Source organism: Mixophyes fleayi, chromosome 1, assembly GCF_038048845.1.
Source record: "Mixophyes fleayi isolate aMixFle1 chromosome 1, aMixFle1.hap1, whole genome shotgun sequence".
In the NCBI taxonomy this organism is placed as follows: domain Eukaryota; kingdom Metazoa; phylum Chordata; class Amphibia; order Anura; family Limnodynastidae; genus Mixophyes; species Mixophyes fleayi.
Window position 1 is genome coordinate 124589767 of NC_134402.1, and position 22305 is coordinate 124612071.

Sequence of the window (22305 nt, forward strand, 5' to 3'; positions counted from 1 at the left end):
TTTTCACATTATGAAATGTAAGCCTTCCACAACCTATGGTACTTTTTCAAAGAGATTGACTTTCTGGTTTTAATCATGGTCTAGATTATCTCCCGAATCCAATGACAGACTGTTTGCTCTCAGTATTATGGCCCAAGCAGCCACCTTATTACAGCCAGTCATGCTAAATTTTCTTGGTAAAATGTGCCTTGGCTTAAAAGATCTTTCCATAGTGGAAGATGTCCCGGTCGATCTTCCACCATGCTTAAAATGTGCATATGAAGAGCTTCACGGCTATTTTGGGGCTACCAAGATTACAAGAACGCCTTATCTCGAACCTTTCTAGAACCCGCAGTAGCATTGTTATAGGGGAAAAAAGACAAATCAGTTGAAAGTTCCATTGGACCATCATGGTGTCCACCAAGAATGTTTTTGCATCCCTGGTCCTTACACAATATTTGTCTACCCTGTGACTCAGTCGTGATGCCTTTATATCTATTTACGGCTGGACCCAATTCTGCACTGAACTGGCTAACTACCCCCTTGGATGGCTGGCATGTCGGCTCAGGAAATTGGCCTCCCAATCTTCAACTCCTCGAAAAAACACTGCTTTGATGGCTGGGACATGATGTTCCGCCCAGCTCATAATCCTGGTGGTTTCCGTCATCATTAAGAAGCTCTTGGTTCTTCCTTGGTGGTTTATGTACACTACAGCTGTAGCGTTGCCTGACTGTATGCAAATAGGTTTTCCCTTTAAAAGAGATTATGCTTGAATCAGTGAGCGGAATACTGCTCATAGTTCAGAAACATTCAAGGAGAGCTTGAAGTCCTCCTGGAACCAAGAGGTTTCCTGCATTAGGAGGTTCTTAGTCGCTGCTCACCACTCCAATAGATTTGCATATGTGGTCACCACAATCCTATTCCATATGGAGATGTCTGCTGATATTCTACTTCAGTCACCAAAGGGATTGACGGGTTTAGCTTCAGATCCCTTAATGCACCTCAAAATCAATTTCACCAGATTTCAAGGATCTTCTCTTCTACTAGAAATATCCTCTGAAATCTGGTGTTGAATAGGCGACCCATAAAAACAATGCGTTGGCTCAGCACGAGGCTGGATTTTTAATAATTTATCCCCCAACAATGTTAATCCAGCATCTGTACTCACAGCCGTAACGAGGGTGGTGCGGGCAGTGCCGTCACCCAGGGCGCAAGGCCAAAGGGGCGCAGCAGCCGTCCGCTACCTGCCTCAATACCTTCAGCCCTTAAATTCTGCTTAAGGGCTGAAGACAGAGAGAGAGATTAACATTAACTTACAACACACATGCGTTCCACTGCGTAACTTCAGGGCAGAAGCACCAAGCTGTTGTAAGTTAAAGAGAGAAAGAGATCTCTCTCTCTCTCTCTCCCCCCCACTAACAATTGGATCAGTGTACCCTGAACTATTAGTATATAAGCTTCTTTAAAGGAAATGGGCCTTTTATTAATATTCCTCACCTAATAAATTTAATTTTTAACACAATAAGATTACCTAGAGTAAGAGATCCGGTTTCTTTTGGTTGGACATAATTGTGAATTACTGTGTCATTTTCCACAATAAAGTCCAGATAACAACATATCCTGGTAGTTAAAGTCATTACTGCCCTGTAGATTCCTGGTTAAGATATGACTGTGGATTAATATCTACAATACAGTATATCAAAACATGTAGCATTTATTTTGTCAAGTAATTATATTTCCTCATGTTTTTCTGTTGGCCTCTCAAGGACTTTACAATGACCTTATACCTCAGACATTATTCTCTCTCTTTTACTTTCACTAAAGTGCTAGCCACACCCACACATTAGGTTGGCCACGCCCATTTGTCAAATGCCACTCCCACTTAGATGGGGGGCGCCGGTGCCATGTCTCGCCCAGGGCACTAAAATGTCTAGTTACGGCACTGTCTGTACGGTTTTATCCTTTGATGATTCAAGAGAAGACCAGGCGATCTTTCCTTTATCAGAAGGACATCCAGGTACAGTACCACATTCCCCCTTGAGACCTTAACAGGGCCGCCATGAAACACATCAGAGTTCTGAACTCTATAAAAACTCTCGTAAAGCAGAACGTCACTAGCGTAAATCTATTACAATCGAGCAATACTGTATATACAGAGTCCTAAAATGAAGACCAACCAAATGTTATGTTATCTTGTTATCCACATTACGATGGGTCCAGCGTGTTATAATTAGTCCGGATGGCCCATGCTATGGTGATCGAGCTACCCAACAACAAACCACCCCCACTGTGTAAAAAATTAATGAATGCATAAAAAAACAAATACTGTGGTTGAGGCAGCCTTAATGCAGCCCCCAGGTGATCCCATGACGTGGTCCTGGTAAGGTCTATTGCCAAGCTGCCCCTGCCCATTACTATACCACTGATGTATCTCCAGATGCTCGCAAAGTTAAAATCCAGCCATACGGCAACACCCTAAACTCTAGATCTGGGATAGGTGCCAAACATGGTGGGCAGCACAGTGGCGTAGTGCTTAGCACTTCTGTCTCACAATACTGGGATCATGAATTTGATTCCCAACCATGGCCTTATCTGTGTGGAGTTTTGCATGTTCTCCCCTGCATGCTTGGGTTTCCTTCGGGTGCTCGGGTTTCCTCCCACATTTCAAAAATATACTAGTAGCTTAATTGGCTATTAAATTAACCTTAATCACTCTAAGAAAATGGAAATATCAGCAATTATTTCCTTAGCAGGGCTGGGTTTGCCCTTTGTCATTAATATACTGTAGTTTCTGAACTGTTGTTTTATACAATTAGAGACCTTCAAAATAATATGTATGGAATAATAATTTCTTTACTATAATAAAATAAATAATAATAATAATAATAATAATAAGGCTTTGTTTTTATTATCCTCTTTATTATAAGAATGTATCTTTTCAACATTCATATACACATGAATGGTTAGGCAATAGTGCAATACAACATTTTATTTCATGTTTCTTTTTTTCTTTAATCCCTATAGTTTTGATTTTATCTTTCTGGCTTCTAGGAAATACCTAGCAGTAACAAGTTCATACATTTATTTAATAAAGGTTATGTACTTTAGAGAAATTTGTTTTTTCTATGAAATGCACCACAATATTGAAACAACTTCTCTCTCTATGTGTTTGCTAATAAACTATGGAAAACATTTAAATATATATTAATGAATGTAATTCACAATATTGCCTCATCTCATTGAATGCCCCGGATACTTGCGATTCAGGAAAAAGCACGCTGGTCTACCAAATACACATACAATTTTCCTGCATGGGTATGTACCAGCCTGCAAGGAGGCCGGGGATAATGTATGGTAATGCAAATCACATCTTCAACCTGTATGCACCTCAGAAAACATTTAATACTTAAGGGTGTGAAGACAGTGTGTCATCAAATTTCTTGCCCCATCCACTTGATCACATGAATGGTGTCATCAGCACAGGCCCAACTCTTGCTTTCATACCTTTCTGCCATATCTTCCGGAAGGGGGGTTTGATAAACAGAAAAGAGGAGCTATTAGTAGCTCTAAAATACGGTGTAGTTTTATTTTCCATCAGTGTTGGAATAGAAAGCACTACCATCTCCCATTATTTTTTTTAGATATGTAACATAGGAATCACAAATACATTTACTATGAGTGACAAAGCAAGTTAATTACAAGGTTTCACAAATGCGCCAACATATGTTTCAAATATTATAAGGATTAAACTATTAATTAACAGTTTAACCTACAGAAAAATATAGACCTATCAATAAACAAAGATTTTTAATTGCCAACAAATGAAGATTGATCACACTGCGTACTCAACCTTACCTGTAGTTACAGTCTCTTTCAGCTCAAGTTCCATACGCTGCATTTGTGCAAATTGATGTAAAGCAGAAACTGGATTCAGCTCACCACGTCTATATTTCACAATAAATTCTTTGGGGATTTGTTTAAGTGGTAAAGATGATGTTGGTGCAGGCACTATTACTTTGGATAAAAATGGTTCAGGAAAGACACCTGGAGAAAATGGACATAAGTAGTTGTAACTAGGGCTAGTTTAAACAAAGCAAACATGAATCTGTCTGATGAAGACCTGTGATTTAAATACTAATGACACATTAAAAGCAACTCAATAGCATTTTGTGTTCTAGTTTTTGCTTTACAATGCATACTCTTCTTAGCAACTGAATTCTGGCATGACACATTTTTTGGTCAATGCAGAAAATGCAAAATCACAACACCAATACTCCCTCCATGATAAAGGATGGTAAATTCTATGAAATATACAGGTTAGAAAAAGTATAAACTGGACACTACAAAACAGAGCTAAAATTCCATTCTTATGTCCTCCAATGTGTTTTGAAGAATCTTAAAAAAATACTCACCTTTAAAGTTGTGTTAGCATACATTAATATCTTAAAACATAGTTTACATATTCACACAAGACCATCTTACAAAATCTATTCACCCAGGGCTGTAAGCTACATAGTGCAAGACAAATCTACTGCCATTTTCAATTGAGCCTTTATGCAGTAGAGAACAGGCTTGTATACATATGCGCATAGGTCTTTTGAATGATATGCTAAACTCAACTGGAAATAAGTCAATCAGAATTTAAGTCTTTTCTGCAGGAATGACTGACTTATGCACAATTTACCAGTTAAGCATGCCAGAAGAAATCCCCAAACAATGACTAAACCCTGTTTTTCGAGGTACATACTAAGGTGTGTATCCTTGGCAAGAGAAGCATGAGAAACAGGAACATAACTATGTGTTAACCATGAGATTACCATGCCTAACAGATCACAGGTGGAGAAGGGTCACTTCTGTTTTACAAGAAGGGAAAATATACCCATATGTTTTAAAGTCACTGAACAGCAGTAGCAGAAGAATGAATATCTTCCTCCCTGCTTCCAGGATTCAGACTACAATTGGCATTTGGGAAAGCACAGAAATGACAGACTATTCTGGATGAATGCAATACAGCAATTTGTTGATCCATCAAATAACAATAGAGTAAGGGTATAAACTAAAGGTAGAGTATAGGGGAACGAAGGATTAAGAGGAAAACATTGTTACATTTTAAAATGTTTGAAATAGATAATTAGGAAAATTATTTAATTTGAACTGCCTAAAACCTGTTGGGCCTGACTCATTAAGGAAAGTAGAGCAAAAACAAAGGAGTAACTTTGCACCTTGGCAAAACCTTGTTGCATAGGAGGCACATTTATAAATGGGGTAGGGCACGTCGTAGATCAAGTTTTAATTTCAGTATACAAATAACGCTATCAAGTTTGTGTGTGCTACATGAAAAAACAGCCAGTATTTTCCTTATGTACAAAATAATAAACTAATTTGCATTGCTTGGTTTGTCTTACTTTCCTTTTTAAGCAGGCCCGTTGAGATTTTCATGTTTGTGTGAATGGAATATGGTAATGATTTTTTTACCCTATGACCCCATTTTACATTCCTATGTTATTAGAATACAAATTCTCCATGGTAGGACATTGCAAGAGTACCTGTAATTGGAGTCACTTTGGCAGCTCCATCTTGTGGCTCACTGTATAGTGAAAATGTTGTTGCTTTGCTTACAGCAGGACATGGAACTTGACTAGGTAAATTTTTCTTTAGTATCTGAGCAAAACTGGGAACCTTAGACGGTTGATTCCAGCAACCAATGCCTGCCATTTTGTCTGTAAAATGGAAAAAATAAATATTACCCATTTGCACTGAGTGAGCTCTCTTTTTATATAGCTTGTCATGAACATAGAGAACTTACCGGTAGTTATTTATAAGGGATAAATCATAACTGCAGTGTAAATATGTTGTATCAAATGAATCCATTGATAAGTTTAGCTAAAGTGTAAAATGTGAAGACAGAAAGCCTGTTATATGTGTGTATTTGATGGCTCTGCACATAACCAGTGTGAGAAGATAACCATGTCACCTGTAGCAGCTTCAAAGGGCTCTTGCTGTGAGATATATCCTGGCATAAGCTAGTTTTTGGACTCCTGAATAGACTTTGGACCGGTCACAGCTGGACATCCTTGCAGCCCAAGGCAGCATTTTGAAGGCCTATACATGTATATAGAAATATGAGCTTCAAAAGGAAAATGTCTTCATAGTTCATATTCTGGGAAATCCGGGTGGCATTCCATACGGAGGAGCAGAAATCACACCAGGGTTGTGAATGACAGATACGGGTGGTATCCGGGAACAGTTAAAATCACATATGTTTGGAAAAGGTATGTCATATTTTCAACATTCCATCATGTTTGGTATCAAAAGATGGACAAAGTCATAAGGGATTTATTAATTATAAAATTGGGTCTGTGTGACGCAGAAAAGTTAGGTCACATAGTAGAATTGAGTAGTAAATCAGACAACATGCAAATAGGGATTGAAAAAAGTATCAGACACAACCACTGGGGGCGGGGACAGGTATTGAAGTGTCTTTAAAAAACGGAGACCAGTTACAACAAAGGGTCAGACTTTGGGAAATCATTCACATTGATGAGCTGTCCATCTTTCAAGCCAATATCCCTTGGCCAGAATATACCACTTCGAAGTAAGTTGTTCTCTGAATCTAATCCTTTTTATTTTAAACTGTTTTGCTTGTTATGTCAATCTATTCATTGTTTATTCATTACTTTTTTATATATATCTGTATGCCCTGTACTTTTGTATATTAAATCTACAATATTAGACTGTTAAGAAGAATATAGCTCGACCAAGTTAACCCTTGGGTGCCAGTGTGTGATTTGTTGATATAGTTGATTAACAAGCTGTCCGTGCTTGTATTTACATTTGTGTAACAGTCTGGAGGTGTGAAGAGTTAACCCTTTGCTTACTGGTGTGGGTCTTGCTAGTCCGTGAGCAGCTAGGAGCCTTGTGAGCCAGTGTGGGACAGTATATTGGGGTCCTATTGCCCGTATTCAATAGGTGGTGGCAAATCTGAAGTGTGAGGTGTGAGCGCTGTTTGGGGGCAATTCAAGTAAGTCTATAACCTGTGTGATAGGTAAAAAGACTGCTGGCTGGAATCGTGTGACCTCATATGGCAAACACCTCTAAGTCACGGCAGCTGGGAGCGTGTTCGTGACGTAGGTTAATACTTACCAGTGAAAACTCAATAACTCTTGTCAAAACAACAAAACTCTTCTGCAACGGATAAAATATTAAGCAACTGAAAGCAATTTAAGTGTGGTCGCTTTAACATAGTAATTAGACTATTTAGACAATAAGGGGCAGGTTCAATTGGCCGCAATGTTCCCGAGATCATCACGGCCGCACTTTTTACACAAAAAAAAAAAATTGCCGCATAGTGTCTCGCAGCCGTTCTGGGACACTACACTGTAATTGTTTTTAGCATTCAATCTGCGCCCCTTAGAATTTATGTAAATATTAGATAGAAGCTGTTCAAAATGTCTTAGAAGGATGGACTATCTTCTGAGCTGGCTTATTTAAAAAAAAAAAATTTACATCTGCTAATGGTGACTTATGTGTACAGCAATATACATGGAAACAAGTTGTCAAATAAAGCCAGTCTGAGTAAAAACGGTGGAGTGAACAGAGGCCTTATCTGTGTGGAGTTTGTATGTTCTCCCCGTGTTTGCGTGGGTTTCCTCCGGGTACTCCGGTTTCCTCCACCACTCCAAAAACATACTAGTAGGTTAATTGGCTGCTATCAAATTGACCATAGTCTCTCTCTCTGTGTGTATGTATGTTAGGGAATTTAGAGTGTAAGCTCCAATGAGGCGTGAGTGAGTTTTCTGTACAGCTCTGCAGAATTAGTTGAGCTATATAAATAACTGATGATGAGGATATCTATATAGTGCACAATTTGCAATACTACACTAAGGTGCTGGGATTGCTGTGTAACATTGTAACAAAACATGATTTCCCCATAAAGTGTTAAAACAGCAAGATAATTAAGGGGTAAAATATAATTTTCACTCCTCAGCCAAACCATCTGCTAGTATAAGCTCCTTTACCCTCAGGACAAGATACAGATGCTTCACATTAATGTTTGAAAGCTATGTGCAGGTTACAAAATAATTCCACCTTAAAAGGTATTTTTTTTTTAAACTAACCATCTATTCCCAACTAGCAGAACGGTGGGGTTCCCATGCCAGGGGTACAAAGGGAACTCAACTAGCAAAAAAATGGCAAGCACAAGGAATCTGTATTGTAGAACTCCTGTAGATGCAAACATGCAGCCAGTGGTCCAAGTACATTGTAAACAAGCTTCACCTCATTGTAGTGTCTATAATGAGGGGAAAAGGATGGCACAAGAAGCTCTTTGTAAATGTGGAACCTAGAAACCACTTCGAATTAAAAGAAAGTGACCGTCATAAAAACCTTGTAATACTCATCAGGAAAGGCAACATGTTTGATAACTCACACACCTAGCAGAAACAATAGAAAGGAGAAAAGTCACCTTCACAGTAAGAAAAAGGGATGGACCACAAAAGCTCAAAGGAAACACCTTGCAGGTCCTTTAGTAATATATTTTGAGAAGGAATTGGAACATGAAATAGCAGATGAGCAAGACAAGTTCCTTGTGGAAAATAAATTTCACTTCCAAAATGACTAAACTCCAGAAAGACTAACTATATTGGAAAAAAACACAGATCTCAAGGCCATCTTAAAGGAACATCCAAGAAAAGAAGAACTCCAGTTGAAAAAACACTTTCTCGCATAAAGTTCCTTGCATTATTCCAATAACTGGTTTGACAAAACTCTTTCACCTGTGAATGATGGCTTCCAAAGCCATTCTATTAAACCAAGAATGGTCAAGTCCTGATGAAAAAAATGGATTGTCAAAAGGCAGGTCTGACTGAAGGGAAAATGGGCCAATCGACAGACAGTCTGATTAGAATGGTGTACCTGAACCTTCTAGGCCAGAGGCAATAAACAGCACCCAAACCCCTTTCAACGAACACAGGAAATTGTTGAGGTAAAGAAAGTATATCTGCTGAGGTATGCCAATTGAGTCTGTGAGGAATATCTTCAAAAGAAAAAAAGGAATTCTCCTAACGGGGTCACACTAAATCTCACTTATGGTACCTATAAAATCCTACCTTTACTGTATTTAATTTTAAAAGCAAAACAAAAACTTTACCATCTATCTCATCTATGTGTGTGGCGAAATATGTTATTAAAATAATAGCAAGATAAAAAGTGAAAAAAATAGAAAGTGTCTAAAATGTTGCAATTGTGCAACAGGGGACCTCCTCTTTATGAAAAAAATTGATTAGTATATCTAGATATGGTTATCATTCAGATAACAAAAATATTATAACCATAAATTCAAATGCCTCTGTCTATCCTACAAACAAAACATTCATTCATATCACATTAGGTGTCTGTGGTTGTTTTATTAAAATGTTACATGCCATTATACATGATTCAACAATAGTTTCATTATATTTGTAACTGTGTATCTGCTTAAAGCAGACCACAACATTCCAAGAGACATCAGTTAAAGCTCACATAGATCGTATCCTAATCACCATTTATCTCCTAAGTTACGGCAGTCAATTGGCAAGTTCAGAATAAGTTGTAATGACCCATTCTGTAGTTTACGCAGACAAAATGTCACACTTTTTCTGCCTCTCTGTCAGACTGGTAGTATACTAGGTTAATTCTATTGGGTTTTATCTGGGATATCTTATCTCCAACTGAGGTGTCATTAATCACTCTTAATGACAGTGCACACAGCTCTCTCCAACAATAAGTTATGTACTCCTTACACTACATTCTGATATTGAGATAGCGAATAGATATCTGCCTTATAGGAGCCAGTTTGACAAACTGTCTAAACACTATATTTATTGACCAGCCTGATTCACAGTTGTTTCGCCAATGGTTTCTCAAGGAATCAAGTTGTTGATCCCTTGAGAAAGCGTTGGTGAAGTGCGGTTTGGGGTGGGCGGCAGTGTCTTAGTACGCTGCAGCTTGTGCTTAAGACAAAAAAAATATCTCCAGAGGTCCCAATACCACCAAAAGCTCTTGAAATACCTTAGGATAAAACTGACTCACAAGTCCACTCCAGTCATGTAGGTTTTATGAAATACCATAAACACACTGTTCCTCTCATCGTAGAATTGTAATGTTTCTTACATGGCCTGAGAACTGTGAGTGCTTGTGTGAAGGTTTAACTAGGCCAAAGCAGTGACATTTTCCATTAGGACTGTGACCATTTAGCATGAGAAGAGAAGTAGTTTATGAGCACAATATTTATTGGCCCAAAGTGCCAAGACTTTAACAAGCAGGATGGTCTCTATGGCTTCAAGAAAACCATAGAGGTCAATGGGAACAGGAAAGGCATTGGCCTACTTATAATCAAGGCATGTCTTTCTGGAAAGCCAGTTGAAGATGATGTAGTGCAAGTTTCCTGGGTTAAGTGTTATGAATGTCATGCATATATGGCATGATTATGAATCACTGGTGGCTCAGAAGGGCCACCATAGAGACCATGACTTTTGTAAAAACACATGGGCCAACGAGAGGCTGAAGGAAAGCCGAGGAATCTGGAAATGTGAAACGCTTTGTAACCAAAACAAGTTCTCCTAATAGGGATGTGGAGGTATGCATTCTTAATGTCCAAAGCCACCAGGAATTCCCCTTCCCTCACCATCTGAATTACTGACCTGAGTGACTTCAAGGAAAGAAAAAGGTTGTAGTAGAACCCCTGACTGTTCTGGAGTTATAGTACCATACAGATATACACACTGTGTTTTGGGGGTTAGCCCCATCAAAGATATCAGATACACCTGGCTTGCAATATATATTGAGACCACAGGAGACTGGACACAGTGGTCAGGAGTTGGTGACAATCAGAAGATGATCAAAAATCACCCATGCCCACAGGGTCCAACAGGTAGAGAGGAGAACTTGGCATCATGTTTGTGTGTCGGAAAGTACCTCTTCTTGGACTGTACTTCTGCCACCATATCTATCAAGACCTAAGAGGGTTGTCCACACCCACACCTGCTTTCCCAGAGAGGACCAATAGGTACCCATTCAGTATTAACCCTCCACTTAGTATTAATTCCAGGGTAGGAATTAAATGCTCATACCTATTGTGTTGAAATATTTTCCAGTTCAGTCAGAAGAAATGCATTCCCCGAAAAAGGCAACACTGATAAAAGACATTTTGGATGTGTCATCTGCTGCCTAAGAACTGAAAGTACAATATAAACTAAATCTGCATTAGCCGAGGCCTCACCAGTGATCTCACGAGATCCAAGGCCATGTCCTCAATGTTACCAGATTTATTCTGTATATTCAAGACAACTTGCAAGAGGATCACCACAATACAAGTTGCCACAAAAGGCAGGTCTCTATGGGAAAATCGACAGTGTGTGGAAAGGTTTGTCTAGGTTAGATCATTTCCTTGAAACTAATATATTAAAGAGGCAAGTCGGGGAGTGGGGGGAAAGCCATTGACAGGGAAAAATCAAGGAGGCTGGGCTAGACCTTTGGAGTCCTAAACATATACAATACAAAGCCCAGCCATTATATGAAACTTGTCTGACTAAGAAAGCTGCGCGATTATCTTCCGTCTCCTTCCCTAGTTTTGTGTGTGGACAATGGGTCCACTACATATTTATCCAAGATACTCCACAAAATTTTAAATGACAAACTGGTTGAAAACTTCAAAGACTAAGCAGTAAATGTATCAAGCTGCGAGTTTCTGGAGAGTTTGAAAAGTGGAGATGTTGAATATAGCAACCAATGTGCACATATTTAACTATCATCTTACCTATCTTTCTCTCTCTGCTTCTATTAGCTGGTGATATATCACCTAATCCAAGTCCCCCACACTCCTCCAATTGACATGTCAGAACACTATTGCAGTCCAGAAAACCTGATATGCATCACACCTGTCATCCCTTCTCTTCCAGTCCTTTAAATGTGCCCTTTGAAGTGCACGTTCTGTTTGTAACAAACGCACCTCCATACATGACTTCTTCCTCTCCAATAATCTCAACCTTCTGGCAATAACTGAAACCCGGCTTACACAATCAGACACTGCCTCTGACACGGACAATGTAGCCCTTTCACATGTTGGCCATTTCGCCCACATCCCTAGACAAAGAGGTGGGTTGGATGCTATTCATATTTTTAATCCATTTTCTATGCGTGTTGCTGTGATCTATCACTCCGCTGGAGTGCAACAACAATTTCTTGAGGATTTCTCTGCATAGCTTCCTTACTTCTTATCTTCTGACATCCCCACCATCATCCTGGGTGATTTCAACATCCCCATTGTTAATCCACGTTCCAATGCTACTTTAAACCTCCTCCCTCAACCTCTCCCAGTGGCTGAATCCTTTACTCATCAGGATGGTCACTGCCTTGATCTTAATTTCTCTAGACCAGGGGTCGGCAACCCCCGGCACGCGTGCCAGACGTGGCACGCCGACCACTTTGTCTGGCACGCCGACGCTGAAGCTGCTTCAGTAAAGCAGCCGATGATGGCCGAAACGGAGCTTCTGCTTTACTGAAGCAGCTCCCACCCAGGTTTCTGGAGAAAGACGAGTCTACAAAGGTAAGTAAGAGCAGCAAATTGAGGGGCACATATACTTGACATACTATGTATTTGTGGGGGCAACTGTGGCATACTATCTATTTGTGGGGGCAACTGTGGCATGCTTCGTGTTTCTGGGGGCAACTGTGGCATGCTTCGTGTTTCTGGGGGCAACTGTGGCATGCTTCGTGTTTCTGGGGGCAACTGTGGCATGCTTCGTGTTTCTGGGGGCAACTGTGGCATGCTTCGTGTTTCTGGGGGCAACTGTGGCATGCTTCGTGTTTCTGGGGGCAACTGTGGCATGCTTCGTGTTTCTGGGGGCAACTGTGGCATGCTTCGTGTTTCTGGGGGCAACTGTGGCATGCTTCGTGTTTCTGGGGGCAACTGTGGCATGCTTCGTGTTTCTGGGGGCAACTGTGGCATGCTTCGTGTTTCTGGGGGCAACTGTGGCATGCTTCGTGTTTCTGGGGGCAACTGTGGCATGCTTCGTGTTTCTGGGGGCAACTGTGGCATGCTTCGTGTTTCTGGGGGCAACTGTGGCATGCTTCGTGTTTCTGGGGGCAACTGTGGCATGCTTCGTGTTTCTGGGGGCAACTGTGGCATGCTTCGTGTTTCTGGGGGCAACTGTGGCATGCTTCGTGTTTCTGGGGGCAACTGTGGCATGCTTCGTGTTTCTGGGGGCAACTGTGGCATGCTTCGTGTTTCTGGGGGCAACTGTGGCATGCTTCGTGTTTCTGGGGGCAACTGTGGCATGCTTCGTGTTTCTGGGGGCAACTGTGGCATGCTTCGTGTTTCTGGGGGCAACTGTGGCATGCTTCGTGTTTCTGGGGGCAACTGTGGCATGCTTCGTGTTTCTGGGGGCAACTGTGGCATGCTTCGTGTTTCTGGGGGCAACTGTGGCATGCTTCGTGTTTCTGGGGGCAACTGTGGCATGCTTCGTGTTTCTGGGGGCAACTGTGGCATGCTTCGTGTTTCTGGGGGCAACTGTGGCATGCTTCGTGTTTCTGGGGGCAACTGTGGCATGCTTCGTGTTTCTGGGGGCATCTGTGGCATGCTTCGTGTTTCTGGGGGCAACTGTGGCATGCTTCGTGTTTCTGGGGGCAACTGTGGCATGCTTCGTGTTTCTGGGGGCAACTGTGGCATGCTTCGTGTTTCTGGGGGCAACTGTGGCATGCTTCGTGTTTCTGGGGGCAACTGTGGCATGCTTCGTGTTTCTGGGGGCAACTGTGGCATGCTTCGTGTTTCTGGGGGCAACTGTGGCATGCTTCGTGTTTCTGGGGGCAACTGTGGCATGCTTCGTGTTTCTGGAGGCAACTGTGGCATGCTATATATTTCTGGGGGCAACTGTGGCATGCTATATATTTCTGGGGGCAACTGTGGCATGCTATATATTTCTGGGGGCAACTGTGGCATGCTATATATTTCTGGGGGCAACTGTGGCATGCTATATATTTCTGGGGGCAACTGTGGCATGCTATATATTTCTGGGGGCAACTGTGGCATGCTATATATTTCTGGGGGCAACTGTGGCATGCTATATATTTCTGGGGGCAACTGTGGCATGCTATATATTTCTGGGGGCAACTGTGGCATGCTATATATTTCTGGGGGCAACTGTGGCATGCTATATATTTCTGGGGGCAACTGTGGCATGCTATATATTTCTGGGGGCAACTGTGGCATGCTATATATTTCTGGGGGCAACTGTGGCATGCTATATATTTCTGGGGGCAACTGTGGCATACTATGTGTTTCTGGGGGCAACTGTGGCATACTATGTGTTTCTGGGGCAACTGTGGCAAAGTATGAATTGTGGGCACAACTATGAGGCATAAGATGAATTGGGGACACAATTATGAGGTATGATGTGAACTGGGGCACTACTGTGCGGCATAACGTTTTTTTTTGCTTGTCCCTTACTGTTAATATGATATTAGCCTCATAAAATGAGACCTAAATATATATACACACATATATATATATATATATATATACACATATATCTATCCGAGAGGGAAGGGGGCGGCTACAAATTGCCCGGGCCTGCTTGGTGGCCCGAGTCCCCACTGGAGACCTATCTTTGAAAATAAATTTATTTTAAAAGTACTTTTTTTTTTTTTTATTGAGTGCAGGGGGGATCAGTAGTGGCTAAATCCCCTTCAGCTCAGGTATCTTCAGATGCCAGGTCATGTGACTGCAGTGGTCACATGGTACTCGGCGGGTTGCTGGATATCTTCCCATGCTGTGCAGTGGAGAATAAGGTAAGAAGAAGGTGTGCTGGAGAGGGGGCATGTGTGACTAAAGGTGCTGGCCAGAGGGGGGGCAAGTGTGATTACAGCATGCGGGCTCCGCGGCGGCACAACATTTTTTTTCCCATGCTTGACGATAAGGGGGGACACAAGAAGTTGCTGTACTGGGGCCATGAATTTCTCTAGGCAGCCATGTATGTGTGTATGTGTGTATGTGTTATATATATATATATATATATATATATATAAATAATCACACCCAACTGGCACACCTGGGCTTCACTAGATTTTAGCCGGCACTCTGATAGAAAAAGGTTGCCAACCCCTGCTCTAGACTATGCTCCATTTCTGATTTCCTTAACACACTCTCTCGGATCATCACCTTGTCAGCTACATGCCCCCCCCTCCACTACTTTAACCTCTGCTTAAAACTCTATCAAGCCTCCTCATTAAAGCAGAAATCTTAACTCAATTAATCATCTTGAACAGTTTTCTACCTCTCTCAAACACATTCTCTCCCAAATGTCTACACTCTCCCTGATATGGCCACAAACCAAACCAAACCCAGGTAACAGCCCTCGATCAAGTGGTTCCAGCGAATATTTATACTAGACGTCGACTTCAATGTCAGCCATGGCACACTAAAGCAACATGAAAATCTTCAAAAACTTCCCCGTAAAGAGAACGTCACTGGCATAAATCTTGTACCTCTAATGATTTCTTCACATATACTTCTACCACTCTTAGCGAAATGCTTTGGACATTGCAAAACAAACATACTTCCAATCTCCCATCTATGCTCAGGCTTCTAACTCTAAACCCCCATTTTAAACACATTTACATCTCTTCTCAATGCTACCACCCCAAACCCTCAGACTACAGCAAGTGCCCAGGATCTTGCATCCTACTTCAAGGACAAGATTGATAAGACCAGGCTAGGAATGGTATCATCCTCCTCGACAAGCAATCAGCTCAATTCCTTCCCATCACCCTCTTAAACCCTCTCTTTATTTGATCCCACAAAATGAATATGAAGTATCTACTCTTATATCTTCCTATCCTCTTGATCCTATACCCTCACAAATCGGTAGATCCCTCTCTCCTGTGCTCATTTCACATCCAACTAAAATCTGTAATCTCTCTCTACTGGTATTTTCCTGTAATTATACAAGCACACAGTGATTACTCCTATTCTGAAAAAAAACAAACAGATTACTGTCCCATGCCCCTCCAAGCTTCTAGAGAGGCTTGCCTACACTTGCCTCACACACTTGTTTTATGCAAACAACTTGTTGGAACCTCTTCAGTCAGGCCTTAGTTCTCAACACTCCACAGAAACGGTGTTGACAAAGGTTGCCAATTATTTGATCACTGTTAAAATTAAAGGTCATTACTCTCTTATAATTCTCTTCTCTTCTGGATATCTGACAGAGTTGACCACTCTCTTCTCATACAAACGCTGCAATCCCTGGGCCTTCAAGACACTGTCCTATCCTGTTTCTCATCCTACCTTTCTAATCGCTCTTTCAGTGTTATATTCTCTGTATCCACCTCTGCTCCGCTTCCTTTATCAGTTGGAGTACCACAAAACTCAGTGCTACATCCTCTGCTATTCTCTATCTATACCACTTCTCTCGGAAACCTTATAAGCTCCTTTGGATTTCAGCATCTTCTCTATGCGGATGATACCCAAATCCTCTCCTGATCTCTCACCATCTGTGTTGTCCCCCATTACTGACTGTCTTTCTGCCATTTCATCTTGGATGTCCTCTTACCAACAAAAAACTCTATCCTTCAAAAACAGTCAATAATATTTCCACCCACCAACAGATGTTACCTACCTGACATTTCTATTGACAACATAACCATAAATCCCTCCCTACAAGCTTGCTTTCCAAGTGTGATCCTTGACTCAGAACGATCTGACAGCCCCTCCCTACCGGAGGAGCTGTCATTCCCCCTCCGACAGTGATCCTTGGAACTCTATTACCATCCTGCCAGTGGCCTGGGAATATAATTATGGAGTATTAGTTTGAATGCTGGCTGACTTTCTTGGTATACAGGTGTTACACTGCCATCTATAGGATTAGTGTGAATCTGCTGGCCAAGTGACTTTTGATATTATGCTCTCTGGCAGGCTATTATTTCCTCTACTTGTAAGTTCCTCTGGGTTGTGGGAACGGAACTGTGGTGCCCCCTACTGAATTTGTGTTTTACTACAACACCACCCAGCTTATTATTACACTTCTGTAAACTCCTTTGGATTGTGAGTGTGCTCCTATTTACAAACTCTGTATTGATCTATCGCACCGGTGACATTCTGACGCTATTGTTATGGTGAAGACCAATGCGGCTGCAAAATTTTAAAAATATGCTTGCGGCTTCTCCACTTCCACGGAGGCGGCTGGTGCTCGGAGACTGCCGGCCCTGCTCGTTGACTCGCCTACACCTTCTGCAGGAGTCTTCCTCTATTCAGCAAGTACTCATGGCCATTTCTTTGTTAGAAAAGAGACTCGAGGATCGTATTGGGGCAGTCCATGTGGACCTGTCCCTTATTAGCCAGGACATGCAAAAAATGAGGGAACGAGTTGGCAAGGCTGAACAGCGGATATCTACGTTAGAAGACACTACTAGGCCTGTTGCGCAGTTTGCGGTGGAGCGGACCCACTGCCGTCCTCCTCAATCAGGTGCTCCGCACGGACATTTATAGCCAAACTGCTTCACTATCGAGGCAGGGATACTGTACTTCGACTAGCCCAGACCAGGGATTCACTACAATATGAAAATAATCCTGTATCAATTTTCCCTAATTATGCACTCGAGGTCTAAAAAAACTAGATCCCAATTTGTAGAATTCATGAGGAGACAACGATACCTGCAACTTCAGGACGCTATGTTATTTCCAGCTTGGCTGCGGGAGGTGGCGGATGGCCGCACACCTATCTTCCCTACACCCAAGGAGGCGATTGATTGGCTGGAAGGCAGTTCTCGGGCTGATAGCATGCGAGACGGAGAACATTAATTAATATTGATAGCTATAGCTTGTGTTTAGGAGAGAGAACTTGCTTACCAAGAGATGGGAAAATGCCATACTAATGCAAATTCTTTGATTTCTAGAAATATTATCTATAAAGTGTGTGAGTACTACATTTTGGGAGGGCTCCTTGCTACAAGTTAGAAGTAGATAGTTCTCAAGTAGTTGTTAGTTTAGCTAGGGGTTGGTTATGGGATAAGTTTTTTACTAGGTATGCGGGGTTCAGATCTAGGGGGGATTGGGATAGTGGTAAGGATGTTTGATATGGTTCCGAATGTACTATTTGCCACTTCATTATCTTTTGTCTTACACTGGATGCGATTGGCCTTACTATGTATTGTGTTCTTGCATTACTACATGTTTTCAAATTTTGACTATTTACAATGTACTTTTTTAAGGTGCACTGCTCTTAACTATTCTTTCTTGCTGTATGTGTCCAGTTATAGCATTGGTTGGGGGTTTAGTTACTATGTGTCTTGGCATTAGTTATGAGTTCACCTTGGGAGGGAACTGGGGGACTTATGTTCCACTCTTGGAATGTCCAGGTACTTAAAGACCAGGTAAAAAGATCCAAAAAGACAACCCTGACATGGCGTGCCAGGTGGAGACTCACTTGGTGTGGGGTCGTATCCTAGCTCTGAAAAAGTCCTGGGTGGGTTGGGTTTATCATTCTGTATAGGCAAAGCACTCAAGAGGGATGTCTGTTCTGGCGAGAACAAAAAATCCGATTTGAGCTGTAGGTGAAGCTTGACCCTTATGGTCGCTATGTATTTCCCAGAGCTCCGATAGATAATTCTCCAGTTTTACTCCTGGCTGTGTACATCCCTCCACCTTTCAACTCAGAGGTCCTAAAAAAGGCCTCCAAATTTATCACACTTTCAATGCATGCCCCAGTGGTTTGCAAGGGGGACTTTAATGCGGTCATGGATGAGAGTCTTGACAAGTGGTAGGAGATGTCGTCAGCAGTGAGCGGGAGTCCCTAGCAGATATGGGTCTAATTGATATTTGGAGGGCTCGCTTTCACCTTAAGGAAACATTCTTTTGCTATTCTTCATCCCACCATGATTTCTCCTGCATAGACTTGGCCCTGATCTCTATTGGGCTGGCCCCTCTGGTCAAAGACATTGGCTACCTCCCTAGAGGAATATCTGACCACTCCTCGGTGCAGCTTGTCACTGCCCTTATCCCAGATGCTGGAATTAAATCTTGGAAACTTAATCCATTTTGGCTTACACTTATGGGGTTCGAGTAGCGGCCTCGTGGCAGACCAGGAAGGGATCTTTTCAGTCAATGCCACCACGGTCAGACCAATGGTCATCTGGGACGCCTTTAAGGTATTTCTCCGTGGTACTCTGGTTAACCAGGTGGCTCTCTAGAGCGACGGAATCTAGGTTGGAACAGGCCTGTCATGATTTGGAACAGACCTATTTGTTAACGCAGCTACCCGCTTACAGGCTGACTTGGCTACATGTGCAAAAGGACTGGACCAATTACCTACTTGACAAATCTACTCGCCGACTTCTTTTCTCCAGGCACTCTACATACACACAGGGGGACAAGAATGGTAGCCTCATGGCATATTTGGCCAGGACGGAATTGCAAAACAATATCGTGTCTGTTATCTCTGACTGGTCATGAACCACCCATTTTCAGACTGAACAAACTGCCATTGTGTTTCGAGCTTACTATTCTAACTTGTACGCCTCCAGGGCGGACTACACTGCACCCCAGTTACATGACTACCTGTCTTGGGTGCGCCTCCCCAGGCTCTTTTGGGAGGGTGTAGACTGTCTTGAGGCTCTGCTTATCCACCACGTTCCTATCACACTAGTGCTGATAAACCCAAGTGGGGAATTTAATGCAGTGGGAGGTCCACTGCATATCGTATGAGGCTCTAGTGACTAGAGCCTCATACGATGTGCAGCTGTGCCTACTATAAGTATTACTGTACCTAACATATCACTGAGTTTTGCTTGCACCTTGTTTTATCTTACTACACAAGGCTCTAAGGAGACTTCACCTGGAATTAAATTCCCCCTTAGGGGGTGGATTTCAACACAGTGAGAGATCTTGTGGGAACCTCGCACGTGTAGCTGAGCCTATTCCTGGGCTATACAGTTGCTAACATCACAAGTCTTTGCTTGAACCTCATAAAGGTGTGAGCAATAATATTCTGATGGACCTTCACCTGGAATTGAATCCCCCCTCCCCCACGAACCCAGCTAGCTAATTTACATCATTAATCTACCAAACAGGTCATTTAAACTATTGCATGGAGACAGCTAACTTTTAAAGCAGCAAAATTTGGAATACATGTATAAAGAAAGATGGCCAAGACACAACATAGATGCCCCAATATTAAATATTCCAGCACATCCATAATGCTGTGCTTCTTACCGTCCCATTTAACTTAAAAGTTGCAGTTATTTGAGCAATTCATTGATAGAGCAGAAGGCTGTTTTAAAAACATCAAAGTACTTAATACCTTGCTGGAATAGCAATTTGATAATTTATAGAACAGATTATTAAGATGAAAGGGGGTTGAATAGTCAGTGGTTCAATGGTCAGTGGTATGAGCACGATAGAACGTGCAGTTTAACCACAGCTGTACAGCCACACGTAACAACCCTGGGCAAATACAATGACAGGTGTATGTGGAGACGTCCTTTATAACCAATGTAGGCAGTGCAGGATCCCTCCACCGTCTGTCCACAACGCACGATTTTCCCAGGTTATGCACTTACACAACGACCGGACCGGATTATGTACACACAGTTCGGAGAGAAAAGGATGTAAACACAGTAAACTAACAGCAGACGACGAGACGAACAGCCACAGAGAAATAACATTACCGCCCTGTGCAGCCTCCACGCAGCTCCTTTCAACCGCCGCTCCTCAACACAGACCTAGACACTGAGCGGGGCGCTCCGCCAATCACTGCAGGGCATCTGCTCACGTGATGTAGTCAACGTTGGCCGAGTAGCGTTTTTTTGGTGTCTGTACACAGGAAATAGTCCTGAATGCCCAGGTATTTCCCCATATTTCAGCATTTATCCCTGATAACGCCACTGATTGTTTTTTTTTTCCAACTAAACAGTACAAAGTTCCTCGGTATAAATACGTCAACTTGGCCTATTTAATCTAAGATATATGTGATTTATCCTGTGTTTGCTACGGATACCTTGGTACATTTTATTAACCAGTGTAGGACAAACCATTTACATCAATTCACCGAGGCCAATTTAATTTGTTCATGAAAGTAAATGATAATAAACAGTAAAAAAATGCTTCACCCATGTCCACCGCCGTGTGCAGTTCTGTATATAGGTTAATATTGTGTGGGGAATGTTGAAGCTAGATTTAAATGCATAAGACTGCTATGTCCATTACTGATAAAGCAGGTTGAGCAATTTAGTATTTAACCATTTGACTGGATAGCTTTCTAGGGACAAATGTACTATGCAATCCACATGCAAAATCTTATTATCATCACCATTTATTTATATAGCGCCACTAATTCCACAGCACTTTACAGAGACCTCATTCACATCAGCCCCTCCCCCATTGGAGCTTACAGTCTAAGGGGCACATTTATCAATATTCACATAAAGTGAAAAGTAGTTTTCAATCCTTATCGCAATGATAAGGATTGAACTATTTCTCACATTTATGTACAGCCCTGCACAGAAACAGCAGTTCCGAAAAACTGCTGTTTCAGTGATAAAAAAAAAATCATACTTACCCCCCTCTTCGGAAGTGCTGTTTCCGGCTCCTCTCTTCACTCTTCAATTGCGCATGTCCAGTTCCAAGAACACACAGACCCGCTCTCTGTCTCTGCAACGACAGCTCTTCGGAGCAGAGCTGACAGCGTTAGATTTCTTCAATTCCGATGATGTAAGCCAGCGCGTACATTAACATGACAAGTTCCCGAAAAAAATGTTTTTTCGGGACTTGTTAGATTGCGGCCAGGAGCAGTCACCATACTGTTGTATGGTGACTGCTCGCAAAAACGATCTGAAGTGAAAAGCAGTCATTTTCATCAGTCATCAGTGCGATGGGACTTTAATAAATTTGCGTTGGACACTTTCTGGACCAAATTACACGGTAAGTGCACGATAGTGCAATACCGTTTTTTCTTAAATATGCCCCTAAATTACCTAACACACAGACATAGAGACTAGGGTCAATACACGGAGGAAACCCACGCAAACACGGGGAACATACAAACTCCACACAGATAAGGCCATGGTCAGGAATTGAACTCATGACCCCAGCACTGTGAGGCAGAAGTGCTAACCGCTTAGCCATCATGTGTACACTGTATCAATGTGCACAAACCCTTAGGACAGAACTAAGTTACGATACGCAGGTGTTGGCAGGACAAATATTGGGGGTTTAGCAACATTTGTGAAGTTTTGAGGTGACCATTATTTCTTTGTGACATGTATGTTTGTGTCTGTGTTTATGTGTGTGACATTCAC

General features: G+C 42.0%; 1 protein-coding gene across 1 annotated transcript in view; it reads right to left on the reverse strand.

Annotated features, from left to right (window-relative positions):
* Window positions 1-20768, reverse strand: part of ADAD1 (adenosine deaminase domain containing 1) — a 59829-nt gene extending 39061 nt beyond the window's left edge. Inside the window, exons 1-3 of the mRNA XM_075200217.1 lie at window positions 20677-20768; window positions 5526-5699; window positions 3835-4023 (exon numbers count right to left, since the gene is read on the reverse strand). Of these exons, the coding sequence (XP_075056318.1) occupies window positions 3835-4023; window positions 5526-5694 (358 nt within the window). The 5' untranslated portion in view covers window positions 5695-5699; window positions 20677-20768. The remainder of the gene's footprint in view (window positions 1-3834; window positions 4024-5525; window positions 5700-20676) is intronic.
* Window positions 20769-22305: the final 1537 nt, after the last annotated feature.